The 26,345-nt window shown below is 41.7% G+C and overlaps 1 protein-coding gene across 9 annotated transcripts in view; it reads right to left on the bottom strand.

Annotated features, from left to right (window-relative positions):
• Positions 1-2,759: 2,759 nt before the first annotated feature.
• Positions 2,760-26,345, bottom strand: part of NAV2 (neuron navigator 2) — a 535,542-nt gene continuing 511,956 nt past the window's right edge. For all 9 annotated transcript variants that reach the window (XM_081213978.1, XM_081213981.1, XM_081213973.1 and 6 more), the window contains 10 exons: positions 24,432-24,591; positions 23,227-23,327; positions 21,135-21,230; positions 19,535-19,703; positions 17,014-17,249; positions 15,684-15,838; positions 14,453-14,721; positions 13,892-14,010; positions 10,112-10,315; positions 2,760-8,851 (listed from right to left, as the gene is read on the bottom strand). In XM_081213978.1, the coding sequence (XP_081070104.1) occupies positions 8,726-8,851; positions 10,112-10,315; positions 13,892-14,010; positions 14,453-14,721; positions 15,684-15,838; positions 17,014-17,249; positions 19,535-19,703; positions 21,135-21,230; positions 23,227-23,327; positions 24,432-24,591 (1,635 nt within the window). In that variant the 3' untranslated portion in view covers positions 2,760-8,725. The remainder of the gene's footprint in view (positions 8,852-10,111; positions 10,316-13,891; positions 14,011-14,452; positions 14,722-15,683; positions 15,839-17,013; positions 17,250-19,534; positions 19,704-21,134; positions 21,231-23,226; positions 23,328-24,431; positions 24,592-26,345) is intronic.

The following is a 26,345-nucleotide window of genomic DNA, read 5'->3' as shown; positions in this document are numbered from 1 at the left end:
CAGACTCATGTTTGTAGCTTCGAGAACACTGTCCAACCATCTCGTCCTCTGTCATCCCCTTCTCCTTGTGCCCTCAATCTTTCCCAACATCAGGGTCTTTTCCAGGGAGTCTTCTCTTCTCATGAGGTGGCCAAAGTGTTGGAGCCTCAGCTTCATGATCTGTCCTTCCAGTGAGCACTCAGGGCTGATTTCCTTCAGAATGGATAGGTTTGATCTTCTTGCAGTCCATGGGACTCTCAAGAGTCTCCTCCAGCACCATAATTCAAAAGCATCAATTCTTCAGCGAGCAGTATATTACTATGTAAAAATAAATTATGGTCAGCCTGTGTAAGGCATCTTCCCATGTTCTAAAGGTATACAAAATGTGCCCCCAAATCTCTTATTTTGAAACTTTTAAATGCAAGTGCTGGGAGTGTACATTTTCTTTTTTTGTGCACTTCTAAATGCTTTAGTGTTTTCAATGCAGTTTTTAATAGAGTTTTTTGTTTTGTGTTTTTTACACTGCTTGTGTATTTTTAGTTGCATTTGTTTCCATTCTTGTTGTGAGCCACATTGGGACCTGCACTGGGAGAAAGGAGGGAGGGAGGGAGCGAGCGAGAGCGAGCTTGAGTTTATATGAAGATTTGGTCACTTAAGCAACCAAGCAAAGCCCAATTTCAGTTAGCTTGAGTTTGCTGCCATCTGGTGGTCAGGTTGAGATAATTACAAGAGCTGAGAGCTCTTCATATCCTAATGTGTGTGTTTTGGAGGGTGTCAGTCTGGCTGCTGTCCTGAGTCCATTTCAACTATTGCAAGGCTGCAATAAACCAGTTCCTTTGTTGAAGTAATGATTTGGGCTAGCTAGTAAAGTCACAACAATTAGCAGAACCGGAGATGTTGCTCTGTGCCATGGAACAAATGGATAGGCTTTATCCCCACCCCAAACTAGCTGTCAGAGTGACTGAGTTGAGCTGGAAGCAGACTGGAAGCTGGAGACACAGGGACATGCTTGCTCTGTGCTGGAGCCAAAGCTGTGATTAATGGAGAAGCAAGATCATTGGGGATGTTAATGCTGTGAATCCCTCTCTCATATGTGCAGGTTGTATATATGTGTAAACAAACCATATATCCTATAAAAATCCCAGTCTTACTAACCTTCATTCCAAAGACTCCAAACCCGGGGCAAACACTGGAACCCCTGGATTCTCTCACCACTCAGAGACAGGGACGGTGTACATAACAATACTAAATAATTTTGGGATCAAACCAGACAAGGCTAAGCAGTTTTATAATCCTATTCATTAATGCTTAAATCACTATAGCTTACACCAATGAGATTTAAGGCAGCTTATTTTCTGGATCACACGTCTCATTCACATTGTAAATGACTGGATTCTATGCTATCTCTAGGTTTGCTGATAAAATGCTGCCTACAAACATTTGAACGCCTCTACCTCACCTTTCTCCACTAGTTGTTTCCCGAGGACAGTTATGGCAGAAAAACATGTTTGATCATTTAGGGTGCAATCTTGGACTCAGTTACCAAGAAGAAAAGTCCCATTGAACTCAAAGAGGCTGCCTTAACAACATAAGAACCTTGCTGGTTCAGATATAAGACTCATCTAGTCCAGCATCTGCAGAGTGGTCAACCACTCAGTACTCTACTGCCTGATACTAGAGGTAATGTAGACACCATGACTAGTAGACATGTTTCTCCATGAATTTACTCTTTTGGCAGCAAATTTGTAACTTGCTCTATGTGCTATGTGAAGAAGTACAGTGCTTCCTTTTTTCTTTGTATCCACTGTTTCCCACCATTCAACTAGGGTGGTGCTGTGGTCTAAACCACTGGGCCTCTTGGGCTTGACGATCGGAAGGTCGGTAGTTCGAATCCCCATGATGGGGTGAGCTCCTGTTGCTCTGTCCCAGCTCCTGCCAACCTAGCAGTTCGAAAGCACGCCAGTGCAAGTAGATAAATAGGTACCAATGCGGTGAGAAGGTAAATGGCATTTCCATCTGCTCTGGCTTCCATCACGGTGTTCCGTTGTGCCAGTAGCGGTTTAGTCATGCTGGCCACATGACCCAGAAAGCTGTCTGTGGACAAACACCGGCTACCTCGGCCTGAAAGCAAGGTGAGAGCCGCAACCCCATAGTCACCTTTGACTGGACTTAACCCTCCAGGAGTCCTTAACCTCTTTTCTTTTTTTTTAAACCATTCAGCTTTATTGGATTACAAATGGTTCTAGTTCTTATGAGGGAGAAACACTTCTCATGACCCACTTTCTTCAGCCCATGCGTAACTTTACACACTCCTACAACATGTCCCCTTTTCACTTGGCACTTTAAAATGTTTTTACAGGAACACTAGTAATGTTTGTATACTTGCAGATCCCATGTGGGCAAGTGGGAGACCCATGCATTGTCCACCTGAGTGGACACTGCAAACCTTGTTTAGGGTGTGCATCCCTTGGCTTGTGACTCTGCACAGTTAAAACACTCTGATTCATCAAGTATCTGTTCTTAAAGTTCTGTGGGCTTGAAATGAGCCTTGAACATTCTCTTCGGCAGCATGTGCAGATTGTTGTTGCTGGGAGTATGGCAACGTGGCTTTAATAATAAAGAAGATGAAAGGATCTGAATCCAAAACACACAGATAATTGGACTGGTGAATGCGGCACATCACCTAACTACTGCTGCTATTATAGTTTATATGGCATATGAACTATGGGGAATTTTGCTCCAACCCTTACAGCAGTAAAAACGGCAGTAAGACCAACCAATCTGAATAAATAATCATCAAATTTATTGAATCATGAATAATTTAAGACTGGTACAATCATTAGCTTTATTCTCCATGACACAGGACAGGGGTGAGAAGGGCAGGCCAGAGGGAGGCATGGTCCAGAACAGACCAACGGCAGATTCCAATCCTAAATGGTAACAGAAAATTAAATAGGGATGGTAGGGCGGAGGTAAACATCATACTGTACACAAAATACTCAATTCCTAGTTTTTCTCTTTAAAAATGGCTAGAAAAAATTCATCAAAATGCAGCACTTGTAATCAAATATTTACAGTTCTATGTTACAATGAAAAAAAATGTACATCTTAAAAGAGAACTTTTCTCATAAATGGTTCCACTGGAAACAACTAGATCAAAACAGCAACCTTCCATTTAATCTCCACAATTCTTTTCCATGTGTTTCCCCCCCCCCTCGTTCTCTCCTTTTCCTTAAAAGGGAATTGTCATATTTAGACAAGTTTCAAGACACAGAATATCAAAAATGTCAGCATCACCAATGCAATATTGTAAGGGGTTTATTTGTCTCTCCAAAATATACCAAAAAGGAGGAGGAACTAACCAACCCCTCCCTGTTTCTGCACCATCACCCTAAAAAAAAAAAAGAAATCCAATATATGACTTGTACAATTCTTGACAGTTATGAAGGAAAGAAATATTTTGCATGCTTCCAATTTATAACAAAACACGACTGTTGCATAGAGTCTTGCACTAAAAACCAAGAAGTAATTCCAATTTGTGGGGTGGGTTGAGGGAAGGCAAAACTGGAAGCAACTCAGATGAATTATTTCATCATTCTAAAAAGGGAAGGAATTTTTAGTTATCGATGTTGAAAAGAAGAGCTAGGTAAGAAATGTGCACAACAGGTAACCCCGAATCCCGAAGTTTCAGAAAGGATACTGAAGTTGTCTGATCATCCAAAAGGATGAAGTTGCTCAATGTAAATTATTTTTCAGTGACACAAACTATGGTAATAAGAAGATAGAATTCATTTCCTGTTCATGGCAACAGGATATGCAGGAGAGGGGAAAAACCTGAATACCCAGCATAAGAGATTTTGTAAAGGGAGTCAAATAGGCTATATATCTGATGTCAGTCGAGATCCCACATACTGCTTTCCCCAGCCACATCATTCCTGTAAATAATTCTTGTGTGTCTTGATGCTTGTGAAATCTCAATGCTCCCAATTCAGTCTGGCTGGACAACAAAGCCTTCAGCTAAATAAAATTTCTCCACACATTTCACTGGAGAGATCAGCTCCATACGTGGTTTTTGCTTTCTACATATGAAGAGTTGCTCTTTCCTTTGAAATGGACCAGACAGCAGAAACATGCATGGAATCACTGCATCAGGATAAATTTGTGGCACTTTTATAAGAAAGTTTCTGGATTTACGCAACAGGGTAAAGTTGTTAATGTACCTTCACAGAAACCACTTTTCAGAGGAGGCAACTTGACTGGAAATGACAAATAGCAAACTTTAAATGTCAATTCCAAACAGATACAAGGGGTGGTGGTGGTGGTTGGGAATCAAATTGTATAATTTAACCACTGGGGCACAACTGTAATAAACATTGTTTACCCAGATTTATACACAATACATTTATTCCTCAGGCCAGTTTCTATATTGGGTAAGGTGAGCAGAATCCTTGAATGTTTCTTATGAGCCTATGCATACACACATCAAGAACCCGATTCCACAGTTCCCTTAGGAAAAAAGTCCCCACTGGCTGGGAAAAAAACCCCTCATTGGTTGGTTTACTTTAAACAGGATCCCTCTGTTTTTAGCAGAGAAAAGGCAGGAGATGATGGGAACCCTTCTAGGGCATACTTTTCTTGGCACTATTAACTATGTGGCAATGATGCTTTCAGCAAGACTTTAAAATGTTGCATGCTAAACACATGGCAGCTGGGAATCACTCATGCTACACAGTTCCATGCAGATCTTGCCATACAGGTACAATGCCTGACTCCAACCTGCACTATATCATCACTTGGGGTGGACTTCCAACACTGTGCTAACTGGGGTACACACGCAGGGAACAAGGTCTGCTTGCACAATGAGTTTTCTTCTTCTCTCCCCTGTACCCCCCAAACCTGTTCTATGGTCTCCCTCAACCCTCCAGAACAGATTTATGGGATGCAGAGGGAGGAAGGTCCCATTGCATGAGCAGACCTCATTCATTGTACACAGCAACTTAGGTGAATCTTCCCCTAGTTTGTAAATCCCAGACTTGGGGGAAAGCCTCACATATACAACAAAATATATTGCCCGTAAGACGTGCACCTCCTTCTAGGCAAGCTCTGGGTTCCAGGTAGGGTGTGTGGTTGCTACTGAATCATGCAAGTCAGGGTATGAATTTAGGAACTCTGCAAGACTCCAGACGTATGGGTCGCCAACTACAACATCCATGGGGTGCGAAACAGAAACTGCTTAAAAACATGCAATGTAGAAACCAATCTCCAATGGGACACAGATGGGTCTTTCCCAATGCAAGTGGTTTTCCTCTAAACTTCTTTTTCCTTCAAAATTATTTCAACGGAGAACACATATTCCTATGAAGGAAAGTGCTATGCTGAAATAAGTCCAGACTGTGTTCAATGTTGGGTATGATGAATCTATTCAAACATTTATAAAAGGCATGCAGTACAAATTTCCTGGGACTATACCATTCAAAATGTACATGGATCTCCTATTTTAATGCTGGTTCTTGGTTTGTTTGTTTTTTTTAAAAAAACCTGCAAGTGTAAAGATAGCACTTCAGGGAGAAGGCAAAGAAAGAATCATTTTCTAGGATGATGATTTCCATATGAAGGGAACTTTTGACCTGGGAGAACCTTTCAAATCTGTCCCACAAGAGGTTCTAAGAAGCAGGGAGCTAAAAAACTAGCTTTCTCCAGCATGTTAGACGGATCTGCTTAGGGCTGTGGATCACTGTGGCCCATTATCAGCAACCAGGTGAGAATTAAGAAGGTTAGCTAAGTACCCTCCTTCTATCTTGTTATGATGAAACACTCAAGCAATTCTGGTTCAACAGTTCAACAGGCCATTAGTTCTAGAAAAACATAATGGGAGCAAGTTCACAAAAAACTCCAAAACACAACAGATTAAATTCACACGTCACCAAAAGCAGAAAGTTATGAGGTATAATAAAAAAACCCTTACTCTTTCATGAGACATGGTAGCATAACCATAGTCCTCTTCAGGCATTACAAAGTTAGAATCACAGGTGATAATTAGAAACATAGAATTGTAGAGATGGAAGGGACTCTGAATGTCATCTAGTCTGACCCACTTCATTGCAGGAATCTCAACACATGGTCTCCCATTCAATTTGAAATCATAGCAGATCATGCTTAGCTTTGCAAATCTGCTAGCAGTTTCATTGCTGCACCACCAGGTTCTGGATGTTTCGGAGGCAGGGAACACTGTATAGTGTTCCTGCTCCCCTCCACCCGACTTTGCTGTGTTGAATGGTAAGAATTGAAGTGGGATTGTAAGTTTGCTCACCTGAACATGCTGACAAACCTCTGCACAACTGGGGTTCCTGATTGCAGAGAGGCTTGTAAATATGCCCAGGGGTGTCCATTTACAAGCCCCCTATACACCTTGCTGCTCAACACAACAAGGTTGGAAGTGGGGCAAGAGCTCTTACGTTGCCCTTTGCCAGCCTGGTGCCCTCTAAAACTTCTGGAAGGCACCAGGTTGCTGAAGACTGTCTTATACGCTTTGACATTTATAATGTCTGAAGAGGGCTCTTGTGTCTGTTGCATCATATTAACCCTACAAAGATTTAACACTTTCTTTTCAAAATGGTGACAAACATCTAACCTGCATGTTCTAAAACAAAACAAAAGATTCTAGCAATGATGCTGCACAGCATCCTAGAATATTTGTTTTTGCCTCCATTAGATAAACATCTGTCCAATGAACTGTTAGCTGTAAGTTGATATGGACATTCTGAAAAGCCCTCTCCCTCTCTTATTTTTTCACTCTCTTAGTTATTGTCACATTTTTTAAAAAAACAACAGAAGAAATCTCAATTATCTTATTACAAACAGTACTCACAGCAACTCACATAATTGTACTCCAAGAGATGACTCCTATAGCCCTGTTTTGTTTAAATAAAAAACCCCCATCATATGCAGCACTAATGGAATTCAAACACAATTAGTAGAAAGTAGGTAAGGCATCACTTTAAAAAAAATCAGCACCCAAAGATAGCTGAAAAGGCGTGTGTGTGTGTGTGTGTGTGTTTTGACTGTGGCTCTAGCTGTGGTACAGCCTGAGACAGCTGACTAGTTGTTGTATATTTCAAACAGAAAAACACAAACCAGAATGCAATTCTTTGTGAGGTGTTCTTGTTCCCCAGCAGAAGCACCAAGATTAAAAAAAAAAAAACAATTCAAAAAACACGAATCTTTACTTTGTGCGTTTGGCCAAGGAGGAAAAGGAGAATCTGAGAACCAGATAGGTTCAAAAACATGACCCTTCAAAGAAACAAACAAAATATTTAAAGACACAGTTCTCCTTTACGCAAGACCTGGCTTAATAAAAATGATTTTAAAAGTTCCAGGAGTCCAAATAGGCTTTAGAGTTTTTGTACTGAAAAACAGTGGATTCTCATTCCTCATGACAAGTGGCTTTTGAAAATGAGGGCGTTTCAAAAATAGTTTATTTTGAGGCATGAGGATGAAGTGTTAAAAAACTGTACTTGGGCAGCGTGAAGGCTAAACAATTGCTGCCTCAAAACTTTTGGTAAATGTTTGTGTTAAGTAACAGTGTAACTAAAACCGGAAGTGTTCATTAAGGGTGTTTTCACCCTTCAGGTATGGGCAGCTATGCAAAGAACAGATGTGCATCCATGGGTGATGAAATCCACACTGGAGTTTTGCTTCCAGTCTTCCCTGATGCAGATCCTATTCCTGAAGAGACAAGCTGCAATCTAGTTTTAAAAGCCACTTGCCTTTTCAGTGGTGACAACTGCTGAAGCAAAAAGTGGAAGTAAAACACAGGTTGTGGGTATGTTTGTTTTCTTACGCATTACTTTGAATCCTGGCCAAAATGGTCGTAGTCCACAACATGCTGCTGTGGCTCAAAGGTTCATGGCTCCATTGAAAAGTAGCAAATGATGTGCAACATCTGTGTTCGGGGTGGATTAAGCCTCACATCTGCAGCTATATAAAGAAAACTAAATACATAAACATAAAAAGCCAGATCTCTAACTAGAGAACACCCATAAGTGTGTGTGTGTGTGTGTGTGTGTGTGTGTGTGTTTATGTGTGTGTGTGTGTTTGTGTTTGTGTGTGTATGTGTTTTCCCTGTTTCTCAGCTCTTTGCCTTTTGTGGAACATTATCAAGGCAAGCAAATATTTTATAGCACCAGAACTATCTGTAGATGAGGTTAGACTGAAAGATGATGTTTAAGTTCAGCGAATACTGAATGAGTTTGGTCAGAAGCAGCATAGGCAAGATCCACTCCCTTTTCTCCCTTTCTGGACAGTACATGGCACAAAGCTCTTTTGCTTCATAGCTTTGTAGGTGAGTATTTTTTGTTCCTTCTTCCCCCACGCCCACCACAAATTACTATGACTAATGTAATTGTTGGTATGGAAAAAAAATATGTATTCAGTGTCTTAGGCATGTGAGCTCACAGCAATGTCGAAAAAAACAAAAACATAGTAGTGCAGTTCTAATTATCAAGGAAAATAAAAACACAATTCAAAAACATCAACTGGGTTGCCTGCACCCATATTTGAGACTGAAAAGGGGGTGGTTGGGGGAGAAACAGAAGGGGCGGAATAGTGTCTCTATTGTTCTTGCAGCTCTAATACTGAGATGTCCAGCTGGACTAAAGACCAGTGATCTTCATGGTTTGGTGATTATGTCTTCTAATCAAGGCAGGAGATGGACCATGGGAAATAACCCACTTCTGCTATTGTCACATCATAATGTTGATTCCAGAGATGAATCGAGGATGTCGTCGTGATGGCTATTGCTGTTGGAGTCACTGTCGTAACTCTGTGGGCTTGAATAGTTAGCTGCCTCCTGCAATCTCATCAGCATGTTCATCTGAGGAAATATCACAAGAGGACAAGCGGTGTTACTTGAATGTTGGCTCTATTTCCACATTTATTTATTGGCCTGTTTAAGCACTTGCTCTGCTTGCTGCATAAGACCCACAATTAGCATTCAATGCCACAAGAAGTCCAGCACCTATACAAGCAGGGTAGACCCGGCAACCAATTCCTCCTTGGTGTTTATGGACTACTGGCAGTAGCTATGAGGTGGAAACAGAATTGGAGTTAGGCTGGGCGGGGTGGAACTAGCTTGCTGGACAAGCTAGAAAAACCCTTCTGTCCTAGTAGCAGATCATGCCAAACATTTCAACCTTTCTCTGGAGGTTATAAATTACCCATCTCCATCACATCATGCAATGCAGGGTCAGGGAACACTTGGATCTGTTGCGGCTCACATGCCAATGTTGGGCAGGGCGAAAAACAGTGTTTGTCAAGGGTCCACCCCTTCCTTTCCCTTCTCAGTGGGCTGCCAGGGAAGGGTTTGATTGCTCTTGCTGGAAGTGTGAACTGACTGCTTGCAAACACCCTCCTTCCATCACTTTGTTTATTTTTATGTTCTCCTGGGTCCGTCCCCCTGCCCCCGCCCATCTCCTCTCTCTTGGCTCCTCAGACTTGCATCAAGTTAGGGATGCATGCAGTCTCAGGGGATTAGATTCCCCACCCCTCATCTAAGTCCCTTTTGCAAGTCACATGTAATGTCATTGATGCTGAAGTGGTGTTTTTTTGCAGCCAGTTGAGAGTATAAGAGATTTTGGGTCCCACGTGATTGGTCCTGCCCATTTGTTTGTAATGGGCAAGACCACTCACATAACAGTGCCATCTGATGAATCCATGGAAAAAGCAGCTTCTGTGGTGCTGTTGTAACATGAAAAGGGCACCATTCCCATAGTGTGCTCAGTGAAAGAATTTGCAGACGGCATGGCCTTGAGAGAAGTTTCCAAGCTGGTTTGTAATCACTGTTTTACTCCCTCCAAAACTTAAGAGATGCTTCTCAAAGAACATGTTTACGGTCAGGACAGCATACACAAAGCAATCACACAGACATTGCAAGCCAAGTAGACACCATCACATCTGCAACACAATTCTAAACTTCTAGGATGAGCCACAAACCACACATGGTGCTAGACTGGAGTCATCTGTGTGTACATTATACAGACCACCTGTGCCTTCCTGGACCAAGTCTCAATGCTTTCAAATAATACAACATTCAACACAATAAAATTTGTGCTGCTGACTAGCTGAGAAATCTCACCAGAGGATCTCCTTCGGCATCACTAGGTGGAACTTGCTTGCTGGTTGAACCTTCCCGAGGCATGGAGTACCCATCAAATCCAACATCTTCTGGCCGCAGTTGCAGCAAAGGAGGCCATTCGTGGTGTTGTGGGGTGGCTGCCCACGGGTAAGTGTCCATTACCCATTTGGCAGGGTCTTCCCATGGTGCTCTTCTTCCATACAACTGCAAGCAAGAACAAGACATGGTCCCTCATTAAAATATAATTTTTTTTCAATATACAGGTCCTTTAAAAAAAAACAAAAACAAATTTCTATTAAAGATTTCCTAGTTTTCAAAAATATGTGCATTGTCTCATTTTTAAGTTGTGATTTCTACAGATCAGTTTTCTTTGTTGCGAGGAATTAGTGCTGCATGCAGTATAAAGTTGGAAAGAAAAGAGGCGGAGGGGTGGAGGATGGTGAGTGCGGTGGGGATATATAGGCCTTTAAGGTATAGCCTCTTGGTTTGTCATGACATTTCACAAGAGGAATCTCCCATTGTGTAAAAAATGTCTGGGCCAAGAACAGCCAGAGCTCTGTGTGCTTCCTCCTTTAAGCACCAAGCTCTAACTGTTCCTGGGTTGCCTGTTCATTGCAACTGATGTGGAATGGTGATTCCCAAGCATTTGGAGGTGTCCGAGCATCTAGATTTCTAGGTACCTAGGATGAACTCTTAGTACATGTGAATTGAAAGTAAGGACTAATGGGGCATGTGCAACGAGTCAAGAAAAAGAAGAATGCACATGGAAGTGCGGGATAACATTTGGTTTCACATAATGTCATCAGCGCCTCCCCCCCACAACCCCTCAATTCATAATGAATGGTCTTTAAATAGTCTCCCTGCAAACAAATCAAGATGAATGCTCAATAAACAGGTTGTCTGGAAGCACTCAGGGATAGACAACCGTCTCCTCTGAGAATTTGTAAACAACATAAGAGGTATGAAGCTTCTCTGATCTCCTGTCCTTTTAGACCAAATGTGTTTAAAGCTTCAGAAGTGCCCTTGCCAAACTGTTTGCTTGAATGTTTGGCTTCAAAGTCATCAAAGAACTACAGTTCAGTGTTTGGCAAGCTTCCCCAGCTTTGGTGCCAAAAAGCTTCCAAGGAACAGGTGATTCCACACATTTTAGTCTTTGACTTCAAACACGCATGCCCTCGCCACTTTGAAGAGGCGGTTTGATTTGACTGTAGCTTGCAAAAAGACACCACAAACCCTGCTCTGTGGAGCCATGGCTTTTTGTGAATGTATTTACATGAAGCGTCTTGGGCCAGCCAAAACCATTTGAGCAAGATGAAAGCTGAAGTTACAGAAAGTGGTTTCTAGAGGAAAATGAATGCTCATGTTTTCATGCTTGTAATACAGTTTAAGGTGGCTGCCCTTTTGGGGATTGTTTTTCACTTGCTATGCTTCTCTGTTCTGACAGCTTACATGGTGGAACATTAAGCAGACCCACCCCACGGGGAGCAAAGATACATTATGAGAACATCAGAATGTCATTAGCGTTCCAGGCATAAAGATTTCAAGAGCAACCCATGACTGCAGTGGGTTACATGACAAAAAAAAAGTCCTATTCCTATTCATCTCTTTCATAACCTAAGTGTTAAATTTTAACTTAAGTTTTAAAATAAAATACTGGAGAGCTCTCAACAGTCTTCCTTCGAACCAGTCAATTAGTTAAAACAAAAATCGGGTGGTACATTTATTCATTTGGCCATTACAGTCTCTCTCTCTCTCTCTCTCTCTCTCTCTCTCTCTCTCTCTCTCTCTCTCTATATATATATATATATATATATATTATGGTGAACATTCTCTTGCCCAAGGCATTTAGAAACACAAGAGGGGGAAATACTGAACCATACACTTGAGGTAGACGGAATCTCTGTCTACGTATTTCGCTACCTTTGGATTCTGACAGTTTGAAGCTTCTGTAGGACATATCTGATTTGACAACATTTAGGAACCTATATAGCATGGTGTTGCTACAAAGTATATTCTTCCTCTATCCAGAATTGTTCTACAAACATTACGGTATGTATGAAATAAAACAATTCTATATACAGTGAAATATGCTTTGTAGAGATTTCTCAGAAAGCAGGGTGTGTGTTTAAATAATTAACAGAATTCACGCTTTACTCTGAGAGCACGCCAAATGGTTACTGAGCAAATTTGTCCGCTAGGTGGTGCCATGTAATCCAAAATCAGGGACTCTCACCCAAACAAATGGTATGTCAGAAGAACCCACCATGAAGCACAGGACACCAGGTGGAACAAGGAGAGAAGAGGATATCTACTCCAAAGACAGAGATTCAACCTGGCAAATGGATGCTTATAAAATTCCAGTTCCACTTTCAAGTCTCCTTTCCCAAAAATGTGGAATAATATCTTAAATCTTAAAGTTAAGGTTATAAACTTATCACACTATTTCCCCTTTTCTTCTTCTTTATTCAAGGCCATTTAAGTGTCTGAAATATGCTTTCAGATCACCGTGCATCCAGCAAGTTATGACACTGAAAAACCACAGGAATCCCCATACATTCCTATGGGAAACAATCAGCAGCAAATGGTGTCCTTTCTTACAAGACTGAGATGGTTACTGACTTGTTGAGGATGGGAACATGAAACACAAAATAGATTAAGATGCAGAGTCACCAGCAGTTATCATGTCTGTTTCACAGATATGCTGGCTGAGATAACAATAGCAGTGTTGTCTGAGCTGATTGAAACTGCTGAACAATTAGAACTTGTAATAAGATACTAAGCACTATCAGTTCAATCAGTCCTAAAAGACTCCTAAATCACTTTAATGACTCCTAAAGCACCATAAAGGAATTTAATATATATTTCTTTTTTTAAAAAAAAACCTCTACAAAAATGTTACAACTAGTTTAATTACATTGCTTTTGCTTTGTTCTTCTGAATGATAAGACAAACAAAACTACCTGAATTACGGAGAGAAGTGTCCTTTCCCCACATCTTACTCCAATGCAAAGAATACTGTGTTGTTAAAAAGATAGTAACAAATGGAGTGAGATAGCTCCAGACATGTGCTTGCATGAAAAGAAAAGCTAATTTAGTTAGCAGAATCTGATCCAGTGGAGGCTCCAACACTGTGAGTGTCGCCCAACAGAGCATAGAGAGGGCTGCAGGAGGAATTGGTGAAAATCGCTTTCCTCCAGTAGATGAGTCCCATTAACAGAGTTGTGTTCCCACCAAGTCTAGGTCTAACCCACTGGGTATTGGTGCAATTCCTTTCCAAGCTAAAGAAAGCATTAATGCAAGTCTGCCTAACTCGTGACTCCAAAAGCCAAACAATGTCAAAAGTGGGGGAAGGAAATACTCTTCTTTTCAATGCCTGTCAGGGACTTGTTGCTGAGTGAGTTTGCCCAACATTAATGCTCTCATAGGTCTGTGACTGGCTTGAAGGAGAGACAGTGTGGTGTAGTGGTTAGAGGGTTGGGCTGGTACCTGGGAGACCAGGGTTCAAATCTGAGCAAATAAAACACACCTGGGGGCGGGGGAGCAGATCTTGGGCCGGTCATGGCCTCTCAGCCTAAGCTACCTCCCAGGGTTGTTGTGAGGATAAAACAGGGAGGAAGAGAACCATCTACACCACCTTGAGCTCCTTGAAGGAAAGGTGGGGTATAAACAGAGTAAAACAAAACAAATAAATGAGACGTGAAGACCTAGGTTGTGCTGTATCTGCTATTCCCCCATGCCCACACTCTTTGAGTAGGTGTAGTTCATATGCAAGCTCCTTACCTGTAGCCCTTCTCTGACAGCCTCAAGAAGATAGGGAACAATAGAGTAGTTCCACAGGTCAGTAAACCAAACCCTAGAACCGTCGACATCTATAGGGCAGGAGAGAAAGAGTCTTGGACCTGTGAGAAAAAAGGAGAAGGTTACATATGCCAAGCATCTTTGGTGAATATGGATTTAATTACAGCCACAACATCAAGCAAAAAATGACAAGAGAGGAGAAACACTTAGGATAAAGCACTGCACCAACAAAGGAGCCAGTTAACCCATAATAATAGACTAGGATTTATCTACAAGTTGAACATTTGCTATGGCATCTTTAGTGAGCAGGCATTTAAAATCAAGCTCCCTCAATAGTTGGGCACAGCCTATTTTTATAGGGTTCACATTATAACAAAAAGCGTAATGTACCTGATTCCATGCTTCATAAAGCTCTCATTTTTAATGTAATTAGGACACTAAGGAAAAAGTAAACTATTATCTTATGTAGAGATGAAATCTATGTTCTCGACCAAGTGTTTAGAAATGCGTCAAGAGCTCTAACAGATAATTCTGAGTTCTCACCAATAGTAACATCTGAAGAGCTGTGGGCCTCTAAGAACTTGTTGAGATGCTGCCAGACTTTGGGAATCCAGTCTATAATTTTAATTAGTTCCGCATTTCTCATACGGCCACCAATCTCCGTTTCAATGAGCTTTCTTCTCAAGAAACGGCCAAGGAAGCCCTTGACTGGCTCAGTGTGGTTGGCACACAGCACCCATCTGAAGTTGTGGTGGAGCTGAAGGTTTGGTGTAGAGGAAGTTGCCTGGTTCATAGTTCCAATAATGTAGGGGCTGTGGGAAACAGATCAGTCAGTATTAACGTCTAGAAAACACAGTATGTAAAAAAAAGAAAAGAAAATCTTTAAGTAATCACATTATCTACTTTTTTGCTACTACCACTGGCATGTGAAGGAAAACTATCTGAGCCTAAACAACAATGATCAGACCTCTCCATCCCTCACACAGTATTGGCTGAGAGTATCTGTGATTTTACAGAACATTTCAGAATATTTCATCTGCTTAAGAAACAGAAGGTACAGAATCTGTGAATGAATAATGGGGGGTGGGGGGAGAATACTGCACAGGGTGGATAAATTCCACATTTTAATATCAACTAACCCACCAGCCTACTAAATCTTTGGTTGCAGGTCTTATACATTTTATTTATTCTGGGTTGGACCAAGATGGGCAGAAAAAATCAGCCCCCATGCCAGGCTGGGGTGGTGGTTTGGATTAGGCAGAGATGTCTCTCCACAAGCTTTCCTGGCTCAACTAGGCTCCTGCTGAACATGCCGGTGGTCAGGAAGCCCCATTACTGGGGTCTTCACTGGCATGAACCACCAGAAAGCCTCAGAACTGGGTGTTCCAAGGGTGAGGCTGAGCAAGCGCAGGAACCACTGGATCCCAAGCAAATCTTAATGTCATTGAAAACAGCATGGCCTCGAATTATCCTGAACCCTGCACCTTCTGCTGCCATGACTGATAGGGCTGAGGATGAGACAGTGGCCTTGCTGCTCTGCAAAGCCACACTACTGGTGGTATTGGGGAGTTTGCATTACGCCCTAAAAAAGGTCACTTCAGTTAAATCCCACTGATTTCAATGGGAACTAAGCCATGGCTAATTTTTCACGTTTGATTTCAATAGTATCACGAGCAACTAATGAGTTGGATCCAGCCAGGTCAAGTCTCAAGGAATGCTCCTGGAGCAAACACACTTTCCTTTCATGAAAGTTTGAGGCAGAACATGCTGTTACCATTTGTGGTACTTGCAGTTCAAGAGCCCATTGAAGATCTCTCCCAGGGAGCTGACATGGTGCAAGTTGTCCAGGATGATCACAAGAGGCATCTCCACATCATTGTTTTCACTATTGCATTGGTCGGCAAGGTTGGAGAGGTATTGGCGGAGTTCCTGTGATGCAGATGCAAAAGAGAAAATTGGCTTTCAGACATTTCTTTTGAAGATCTTGAAAGAAATGAAAGTGGCTGGATTCAGTGGTAGAACAGTCTTCTGTTAAGGGTGTGATAGCAAACTACACAGCGCCAACATTCTCCCAAGAGAAATAAGCTTTTGAATAGAGTGTATAATAGCTCAGATAAATTTGACATCTTGCTTAGAATCTTAATTGAAAAGCTGACTATGATCCCACTAAATGCTATTTCACACGAGACAGGAAAAGGTGGTCCTCTTTCATTCTGGGGCAGTTCACAGATGTCCCCTGATACCCCTAAAGAATTGAGATTGCCTCTGTAGACATTAACAGATCTCTCTTGAAGTGATCATGTAATGAGGGGTGGTGTCTGGGGACAGGGTGAAGCCAGGACCATGAAAAGCATGCATTACATGACAGGATGAGGGTAACAAAATTGGGGCTGCCAGCTTTGGCCAGGTAAAGTCACCAAGGTATCAACTAGTTTTCTGCACAAAGCCTTCTACAGAAAGCTACCAGGTCCAAGAATGTCATTGCACAGGACACAGGCTCAGAATTACAAAATGGAGGACTCCTAGGAGGACATTAATTAGTAACTGAATACTATTCTTCACTAGACAGAAAAAGTGGTCCTCTTGCAGGCCTTTTTCCACATGGCCTGGGAGGGCAGGGCCCTGACTGATTCCAGCTACAAAAGCTAAGGCTGCTGAACAGAATCTTAGGCTGAGGTATTGTTGAGGGCTTTTTGTTGGGGTGTGGTTGTTGCTGCTGTTATTTTTTTGTATCTTTATTTCAGATCTTGTGATTTAGGTGGAAATCTGGCTCCATTTGTTATGTTTGTAGTTATGTAACTTTTTATACGTTGTAAACCGCCTTGAACATGGTCTTAAAGTTGGAAAGGCAGCATACAAACAAAATGACTGACTGGTTGATTTCATGCTGGGGAGTTCACGGGTGTCTCCTAAGATTACAGTCCTTCAGATCCCACCTAGAAGAAACATCAGCTCACCCTACAAGAATAGTGTCACCTGCATGCCTGCAAGGCAGGCAAATGCATCAGAGCCTTTATTGCACCAATCAGCTGCTCAGGAACAAATTATTTTGATTTGTAAATAGTAAACTTGGGGGGGGGGGAGTCAATTATATGAATACTCACCTTACTGGACTTGTGATCCACATTAAATGTTGCAATAGCACCATCAGCCAGCTCCCTGCCCTCTCTAAGGACCATGTACTCTGACAGACGATTGGCTAGGTAGGTCTTTCCTGTGCCGCTTGGGCCAGATAAGATGATTCTCCTGTGCTCCATCAGGAGTGACACATAGCGCTGCAGAATAGGCTTGGGGATCAGGGACTCAAACACCAGGCAGTCCAAACTATTCTCTGCAATCCCTGTAACAACAGAAGACATGGCATTCAAAACTTAAGAACTAAAAGTTATCTCCAGAAGATTTTATTTAACAAAATTTATAGACCACTTTATTGTAGCACAATCTCTAAGTGGTTTACAACAACTATTTAAATTATAAGAAAAACCATTTAAATATAATTTAAACCAACCATAAAATAGATTAAAACACTTCAGCATCTACATGTCTGGATAGGCTTTCCTAAACTTGCTCACTTCAGGGGAGTGCAACTCTGTCCAGAACAAGCTGCCTTCCCACCTCTCAAACTGAGGATACTTAATACACCTGTCTGATAAGGATTCAGCTTTAATGTATTCCACCATGGCCAGAACACACTTGAAGTCCTGTGATTATCAAGGGGCTGGAAATCAAGCTTATGAGGAATGGTTGAGGGAGTTTAGCCTGGTTAAGAGGGGAGGAGATCCGATAGCCATCTTCAAATATCTAAAGCAGGCATAGGCAAACTCGGCCCTCCAGATGTTTTGAGACTACAATTCCCATCATTCCTGACCAGCTAGGGATGATGGGAGCTGTAGTCCCAAAACATCTGGAGGGCCGAGTTTGCCTATGCCTGATCTAAAGGACTCTTGTATGGAAGATAGAGCAAGCTTGTTTTCTCCTGCTCCAAAGGCTAGGACCCGAAGCAACGGCTTCAAATTACAAGAAAGGAGATTCCAACTAAACATCAGGAAGAACTTTCTGACGGTAAGAGCTGTTGAACAATGGAATGAACTCCCTTGGAAGCTGATGGACTCTCCTTCTTAGGAAGTCTTTAAGCAGAGGTTGGACGGCCATCTGTCATGGGTGCTTTAGCTGAGATTCCTGCATTGGGGTTGGACCAGATGACCCTTGGGGTCTCTTCCAACTCGATATTTCTGTGCTTCTAGATAATTGTTATGTACTTCTAGGTTTACAGGAGGGAACACACCAGTGCCTCCATCAAGGTGGATGGTACTTCCAATGAAGCACTGATCACTTCCTGGACCCACACAGTAGTCACTCCCCTTAGACTAGCTCTAAGAAGCCAAGGCTCAAGAGGGTAGATTCATGCTTCCAGATTCTACACATTTACGATGATTGTCATGTAAATATGCCACATTTTGCTCACTTTAAAACAGCATCCCCGCCTCCACCCCATAAAAACTTCCTCTGAATTCAAAATACTTCTCTTTCCCCTGAAAAACCAAGTGATATGTTGAATCTTGTTTTGTACATTATGGGATAAACAAGGGAGACTACAATGAAACATTGCAGTGTGGATTTTTTCTGTTCAGAATTCCAACTAGCCAGCTAGCCATGGCAGGGTTCTCATTAGCCACGACAATTTGTTCCATTGCCCCTTGCCCCTTTTCTGTGGGTTCCCCCTCCCTCCAACTGATATTCAATATTTCATGGTTACCCCAGGGTGGTGGTGGTTCTCTCTTAGCTTTAAAAATATTTTCTTCCTCCATATTTTTTTGTTTAGAAATGTATCTGCACACATATTTTTGTAAACCAAGGCATTCTTCTAAGCATATTGATACTTCCCTTCTGTTTCTTAGTGGCTGTGTTTTGACTACATAGCTGTTGGCACTCGATGCCAAAGTTTAATATTAGAGGGAATGTTATGTTTTCTGGCAGAAAAACTTCCACCGGGGGGGTGGGGTGGGGGGAGAGAATACAAGCAATGTCAGCAGGGAGAATTGACTGTGAAAAAGGTCAGCAATTCTTAGAATCCCGCAGATGGAACTTCAGCTGGGAGAATACATAGGGATGGAATGTTTATCACCTGCTAAAAATTATCAAGCTTAAACATTTGTATGAACAGCTGTATATCTGGAAGGTAGAAATGTTACCATGAAACGACTTAAAAAGCACTTTGATCGTATAAAAATATATGTACTATAACCTGATTCTTAAAATCCAGCATTAGCATAGTTCTTGAAATGCCTAAATAAACAACTTGAAATATACATAAATATACATAAAGTCGAAGCTTGCCTGATAGTCAACAATTACAAACAAGCAAAAATACTGGCTGAAATTCCATCTTCTATACAGCAGTTCCAAGGTGTAAGATCCCTGTTCCTTTTTTTTATGCAACCACCCTAACGTCAGTGAACATGAATGCTTCTTCATTTGGAACTTTTCACTCAAAGAAAGACATGAAAAGGATAGGAAGAAGAAAGAAACTCATGAAAATGTCTCTTGCTCCTCTGAGGTTTCTCCAACGCCTGGCAAAACCTGTAATTACAAAGAACAGTAACAAATGGATCACCTATAATTTACCTTTGATAGTCACCGATATGGTATTGTTTTCACCAACCAGATAGCCACAGGGAAGCAGCTCAGGTGTCTCCATGCTATTTGTGCGAACGATTTCCCCAATGCTGTATCCCAGGACGCTGTCTGAGTTCAACCCTAGCTGACTCGCAGGATCAACATGAATGATGTATTCCTGTGAAAGGGAAGTAGAAAAGAATAATAACAATACATCAACCTTATCTTCAAGGGTCTTGGTTCCCTAATATTGAAATTTCACAACTGCATTTTTCATTTTGAAAATGAACTAATTTGTGCAATGAAGAAAGGCAAACCCAAAGTCTACTTTAATCAAAGAGTAAAGAGAGGGAAAGGGTAACAGATATATGCAAAAACCACATAGCATATCAGCAGACCCACTAGAGATTTCAGTACTTGTTGCACCATCACACTCAGTTTCCATGTAAGAGAGTTAATATAGGACTTTTCTGTCTATGTGAAATGTATTGTATATGCACTGTATATTTAAATTAAGAGGTGCAGACACATATGAAGCCCTGTATACATTATGAAAAGAGGCCAGGTGCTGGACAAAAACAACAGCAACAGGGGGTGTTGCCATCTCCCTACACTGGTTGTGAACTTTCAGAGGCATCTGGCAGGCTACTTTTGGACAAGGTGTTTCCCGGATGTTGAGTCCTTGAATGTTCTTGGACTCCCAGCTCCTATCAGCTCCAGCCAGCAAAAGCTTTAGAGATGATGGGAGGAGTGGTTCAACAACATAGGTGGGGAAGAATGAATTAGGTGGAATTTTGACCTCACCCAGCAAGGTATTTCTTACAGTCCTCCATTTCAGGCTATGGCATAATGCATGAAACCTCTTCCTTCAGTGAGATCACAAGTATCAGAGGAAAAGTGTCAGTTGCCACACTGCATATTACAATGGAAGTACAGTGGTACCTCGGGTAAAGTACTTAATTCATTCTGGAGGTCCGTTCTTAACCTGAAACTGTTCTTAACCTGAAGCACCACTTTAGCTAATGGGGCCTTCCACTGCTGCCCCGCCGCTGGAGCATGATTTCTGTTCTCATCCTGAAGCAAAGTTCTTAACCCGAGGTAATATTTCTGGGTTAGCAGAGTCTGTAACCTGAAGCATATGTAACCTGAAGTGTATGTAACCCGAGGTACCACTCTACAGGTCTTGAATATCCTCAGTTGGCATTTATTTGAACCTCTGGAGCTGGGAGGCTGCAGTGGTCAAGAAGGATGTACCATATGACCAGATATACATTGTGCATTTGGTCTTCTCTTTTGCCTTTTTTTGTTTTAAAGATAGGAATGTTGAAATAAAGTAAGATTATTTAGCACACACTGCAGCCAGTACTTAATGACTTTTCAGAAGCCTACATTATATACGGTGTAAAAAAAATAATGTATACAACATAAAGAGAAATACGATGCTCCAGTTAGTATGTTTTGCAGGCTGCGGTACATCAGGCCTTGGGGAAGCCTCACTTTAAACTGATGAAGCAAAGGAACCTGTCAGAAGAGTTTTCTGCCTAAATAAAAAATAATAGCTTTCAAAGCTATCCAAGTTGTTAGAAGTAACAAAAATAACAATGTTCACCTTAAACAGCCTTCTAACAACGCCATCAAGAACATCCCATTTGGTCTTTCCACTGACGCCTATGCAGCCGATAAGGAAGAGGCGAGGCCTGGAATCCTAAAGGCATACAAATATGTTAAAAGAAAGGCAAATATGGTGCTGTTGCAGCACTATATAAATTATTTCACCATCATCCAAGCTACTTTGGTGTACATCCCTGGGCCGAGACATAACCCCTACATGTGTGCCATTGCAGACCTGATCTATTCTTTGACTAGGAAAGCATGTACGCTGGGGATTTCTCACGCAAATAGGGCACAAAGAATTCTGTATGCTCACTGGCACCTTGTCAAATTATGTGCCAAGTTCCTAAACACTATTGCAGTCAATTTAACCACTTTGCTAACTGAAATATATGGGGGGGGGGGTTGTGAAATGATTTATTGAATTATGACCAGAATTAAATTATATCCAGAGAATTTCCATAATCCACTAATTTAGGAATCCAATCTAAAAACACAGGTAGGATTAGTCTGGAAGGAACCATTTGTGTCAAACCTGTGCTGACTTCTGCAAATCATTCTTACCATGAAGCTTACAACAGATCCCTTTAGAAGTCAAAAAATGTGCTCCCATGTGACATTACAAGCCTTCTAAACCTAGGAGGCGAGTTCTGCAGATAAACAGGTGCCTCTCTCATTACCCTGCACCTGATCTAGGTCTTGGATCACTCGTCACTAGTAATGTTTATTTTAAAAGTTAATTTAAAACCAGTGAACAGGAGAAAGGGCATGTTTCAGCTTATACAAGACAGATCTTGAAAACTTCCTCCAAGCTAAGCATGTTTGGTTCAATTCCTCTTTTATTCATGCCAAGTTCCTAGGGTACTAGCAGGTCTGGACTTCACAACATCCATGGCTGCTGGCACTGTGTCTAGACTAGAACTCCAAGCATATTCATCCCATTAGAAGCCGTGATAAAGGAAAAGTCCTAGTGGGAACCAGGCCAAAGCTGATCTTTTGAGAATGGAAGTACTTCTGAGGGCGGGGTTGGAGAGTCCTTTTTTTCTTAGTCTTTGAAAACTAAGGAAATAGTTGGATGCAACCCACTAAAATAAAGTTTCAACAGAGCAGACCCACTGAAATGAATTGACCTAGGTTAATCATGTCCATTCATTTCAATGGGATTACTCAAGAGTATGACTAATATTGCATACAACTTATTTCTGTAGATTTTCCACTGGAGTATTCCGTAGTTCTGCTCTCCCCACAAGGGGAACTTTTTTATGCAGCTGATCAAAGGATTACAGCAAAGCCCTGAAGGGATTGTCTTTGAAGTTGTTTCACCTGAAATCAGGTGAGTAACAGGTGGTCAGCCAAAATTGGTCTCCAGGGGTTGGAGGAGTTCAGGATCTGGCCCACTGGCCAGATCCTCATTTTTGTTCCTGCATTAAACCCTTTTTTGTATGCTTCAATAACCTTCCATTCATTTAAGCATAACATTATTCTTATGATCAGCCATTGGGTCATTAGTCATTTCCTAGAAGCAAACTTCTAGGGACGCGGGTGGCGCTGTGGGTAAAACCTCAGCGCCTAGGACTTGCCGATCGCATGGTTGGCAGTTCGAATCCCCGCGGCGGGGTGCGCTCCCGCTGCTCGGTCCCAGCGCCTGCCAACCTAGCAGTTTGATAGCACCCCCGGGTGCAAGTAGATAAATAGGGACCGCTTACTAGCGGGAAGGTAAACGGCGTTTCCGTGTGCGGCTCTGGCTCGCCAGAGCAGCTTCGTCACGCTGGCCACGTGACCCGGAAGTGTCTGCAGACAGCGCTGGCTCCCGGCCTATAGAGTGAGATGAGTGCACAACCCTAGAGTCGGACACGACTGGCCCGTATGGGCAGGGGTACCTTTACCTAGAAGCAAACTAGTGACAAAACCTGAGTCTTGACTGCATTGCTTCAGACTACAGATAGGACTTCAAGTGACAAAAATACTTAAAATAGTGAACGATGTGGGTTTCCTCGCAAAAACTTCAGTCTACGTAGCATGCCAACAGACCTAGTCTCTGATAACGTGTAATGGAAAAAGGTGAAAAGCAAACTCCACACATAACTCACTTCTCTCCATTTAACTTCATCCTGAAAACTGACAACTATTTTAACATGCCTGCCACCTTCTTTTCGAGAAGAACCATCGCTGGGGTCATCCAGCAGCATGTCTGTTGACAGGAAACACAAATTCTTTTTTAGTTACAAATGGTGAGCTGGGAAAATACGCTCATATGGTTATTTATTTCATTTATAAAATAATTTACGAGTTGGCTTTCAGCTCAAAAAGGGTCCCCGAGCTACTTAAAGGTTTTAAATTTGTAACTTTTTTTTTTAACATACAACCCTATCTAATTCTACTAAGAGTGGACCCACTGAAATTAATAAGACATGAGTCTATTAATTTCAGTGGGTCTTCTCTGAGTAGGACTAGCATTGGATACAACCCAAGACAATGACAAACAGATTCAGAACAAAGGTGGGGGTGAGAATCACCTTTGAAGAGAGAGAGTAAAATGAGTGACATTCAAAAGCTGTGTGTGGACCAAATAAGTTTTAAGGACCCACCCACAACTAAAGAAAGATGAAGTCAACCTAACCTCTCCTAGTGGTGAGACAAATAGCAGGACTTCTGAAGCAGATATTAATTTGTGAACTTAAAGGGCAGGTTCATAGTCTTGATTTACCCTGCTACAAAAAAATAAAAAATACCCTACAGTATTACTCTTTTTGTGAATATATGCAAGGCTGTGTTTACTCCAGCCCTTACAGATAGATGAAAATTATGCACCAAGAAAAGTGTAGGTGCAAGTGTTTATATTACACAAACTTTCAAACAGTTGCTTGCTTTGGATAATTAGGTTTTTAATTGCTTGATTCTGTGAACACTGCCAGGTTTGGTGCTTTCGAAATTGTGAAGCGCACACTTCTTGGAATGTACGTAAGACCTGAAATAATGGAAAGACATTCCTCTCGCAATCTGGAACAGACATGGAAGAAATGAGGGAAGACCACAGAAAAATTAACAGCGTTTTCTCTCGAAAGAAATTTTATTTTGGCAAATCGGTGCAATTAAACCGACTCCCAACATGATTTTGCACAGCTGAAGTCATAGCTGGAATGCTACGCTTCAAAGTGAAACAGAGCTGCCAATGATATTGTAATGGAAGGGTTTGTCCCAGCCCTTCCACCTTCACACCTTAGCCACCAGCGATTATTTACAGCTATTATTTATTTACGGCTACAGGATAAAACCTGTTGGCTGCCCTACTCACCAAGACTCGCTGACTCTGTGAGGTTCAGGCTGTGCTGGGAAAGACCCATGGACTGCCTTGGAGAGGATGAAATGGAAACCTGAGATTGGGCCCTGCTGCAGCTGCCTTGATTTTCTGACTTCAGCCGGTCATTTTCTGCTTTTAGTTTCTCGATCTCACTCTACATTAGAACAAGAAAACAGCCAGTAAAGGGAATGGAAGGTGGATGCCCTTTCAGCTTTTTTTATACACAAAGAGAGATAAAAATCTCTTACACACACAAAACAAACAAACAAACAAACAAACAAACAAACAAACAAACAAACAAACAAGAGATACAGCTTACCAGCTGGTTAACTGTCTCTCACTATCCCCAACAGCTTTCAATCAAAGTCGTTTCCTTTTCAAGCTTTGCTAGTAGACCAGGCTTCCCCACTTTATCCATCCCCTCACCTTGGCCTTCCCAAAGTCAATCTTCCCCCAATCAGGCAGAATTACACATGAGAGCTGATAAAATTTTCATGGCAATCTTCTTTGAATTGTAATGAGACCTGCAGGGATCTCTGCACTTTTTGTAGCTGTCCTGTTTTTTCTTTCTGAATGATGTGGTGGCTGTTGTGCCCTCTCTCTCTCTCTCGAGTAGCCACTGAACCTCAAGGCTGAATGGGGATCTGAACTCTGGCCTCCCAGGTCCTAGTCCAGCACTCTAACCACTACACCACACTGGCTCTCACATTTCCATGTAACAAGGCCCAAAAGCACAACAGAGATGCACCAAAAGAGAAGCTAACTTCAGAGAAACACATTTTTCAAGTCTTGCTTTAAATGGGCTTTCTGACAATGGGTGTGGTTCTACTCTGCTGCATATATGGTTTTTTGGTATTATCGTTTTCAGAACATTTTCTAGGTTTTAATATATGTTTGGATGTCACTTTGAACACCCATGTTGAATAAATAACAAAGCCATAAACTGCAAGTAAAATAAATGAATTATAATTAAAACGGTGGGATCGAAGAGCCAGATTTATGAAGCGGAAATGACAGACACGTGGGGATGTATAATATCTATATATTCATGGCAGAATGTAGCCAAAGAGTGACCACCTTGCCTCGCCCTATGGCTCATCCACACACTTTGGTGACAATTAGTGGCCACTTTAATGAGCATGGCTCAAGGGTCTTGCCTTGGCATTTGCTCTGGAATGAAAAATATAGTGTTACGTAAAATCTTTACAGAGAAGCTCTAATTTTAGGTTTGGCGTGTAGATGTGTGTGTTGATATGGATCAGTAACAACTGAATAAACAATAGGAATCACAGAGTAAAAATAAACGGACAGTTTTCCCAATGGAGATATATATATATATAGGTAGTGTAGTTCCCTGAGGTTCAGTTTTGGGAATTGTGCTTTTTAACTTTCCACAGATTATATGGAGTTAGGAGAGAGCAGTGAGGTAACCAAGTTTTGTTGGTGATACCTAACTGTTCAGGGCAGTTAAAACAAAAGGTCGTAGTGAGATGCTTGGAAAGGATCTCTCCTAACTAGGTAAGTGGAGAGGAAAATGGCAAATGCATTTCAATGTAAGCAAGTGTAGAGTGATGCGGGGGGGGGGGGACTAAATTTCACATATTTGCTCATGGGGTCTGAACTGACAGTGACTGACCAAGGAAGAGACTCTGGGGTTGTAGTGCACAGCTCGATGAAGGCGATGACCCAGCGTGCTGCTGCTGTGTAAAAGGCAAATGCCACGCTAGGGAATTATTAGGAAAGGGACTGAAAATAAAACTTCCGATATCACCTTTAAAAAAGGGAGACCTGATAGAGGTTCGTAACATGATGCAAAGTGTGGGGAAAGTGGATATAGAAATGTTTTTCTCCTTCTCTCATAAAAGCAGAGCAATGAAGGACAGTTCAGGAGGGACAAAATAATGCTTT

Source organism: Podarcis bocagei, assembly GCF_964188305.1.
Source record: "Podarcis bocagei genome assembly, chromosome: 1".
In the NCBI taxonomy this organism is placed as follows: Eukaryota; Metazoa; Chordata; class Lepidosauria; order Squamata; family Lacertidae; genus Podarcis; species Podarcis bocagei.
This window is presented reverse-complemented; position numbering and strand designations above follow the sequence as displayed.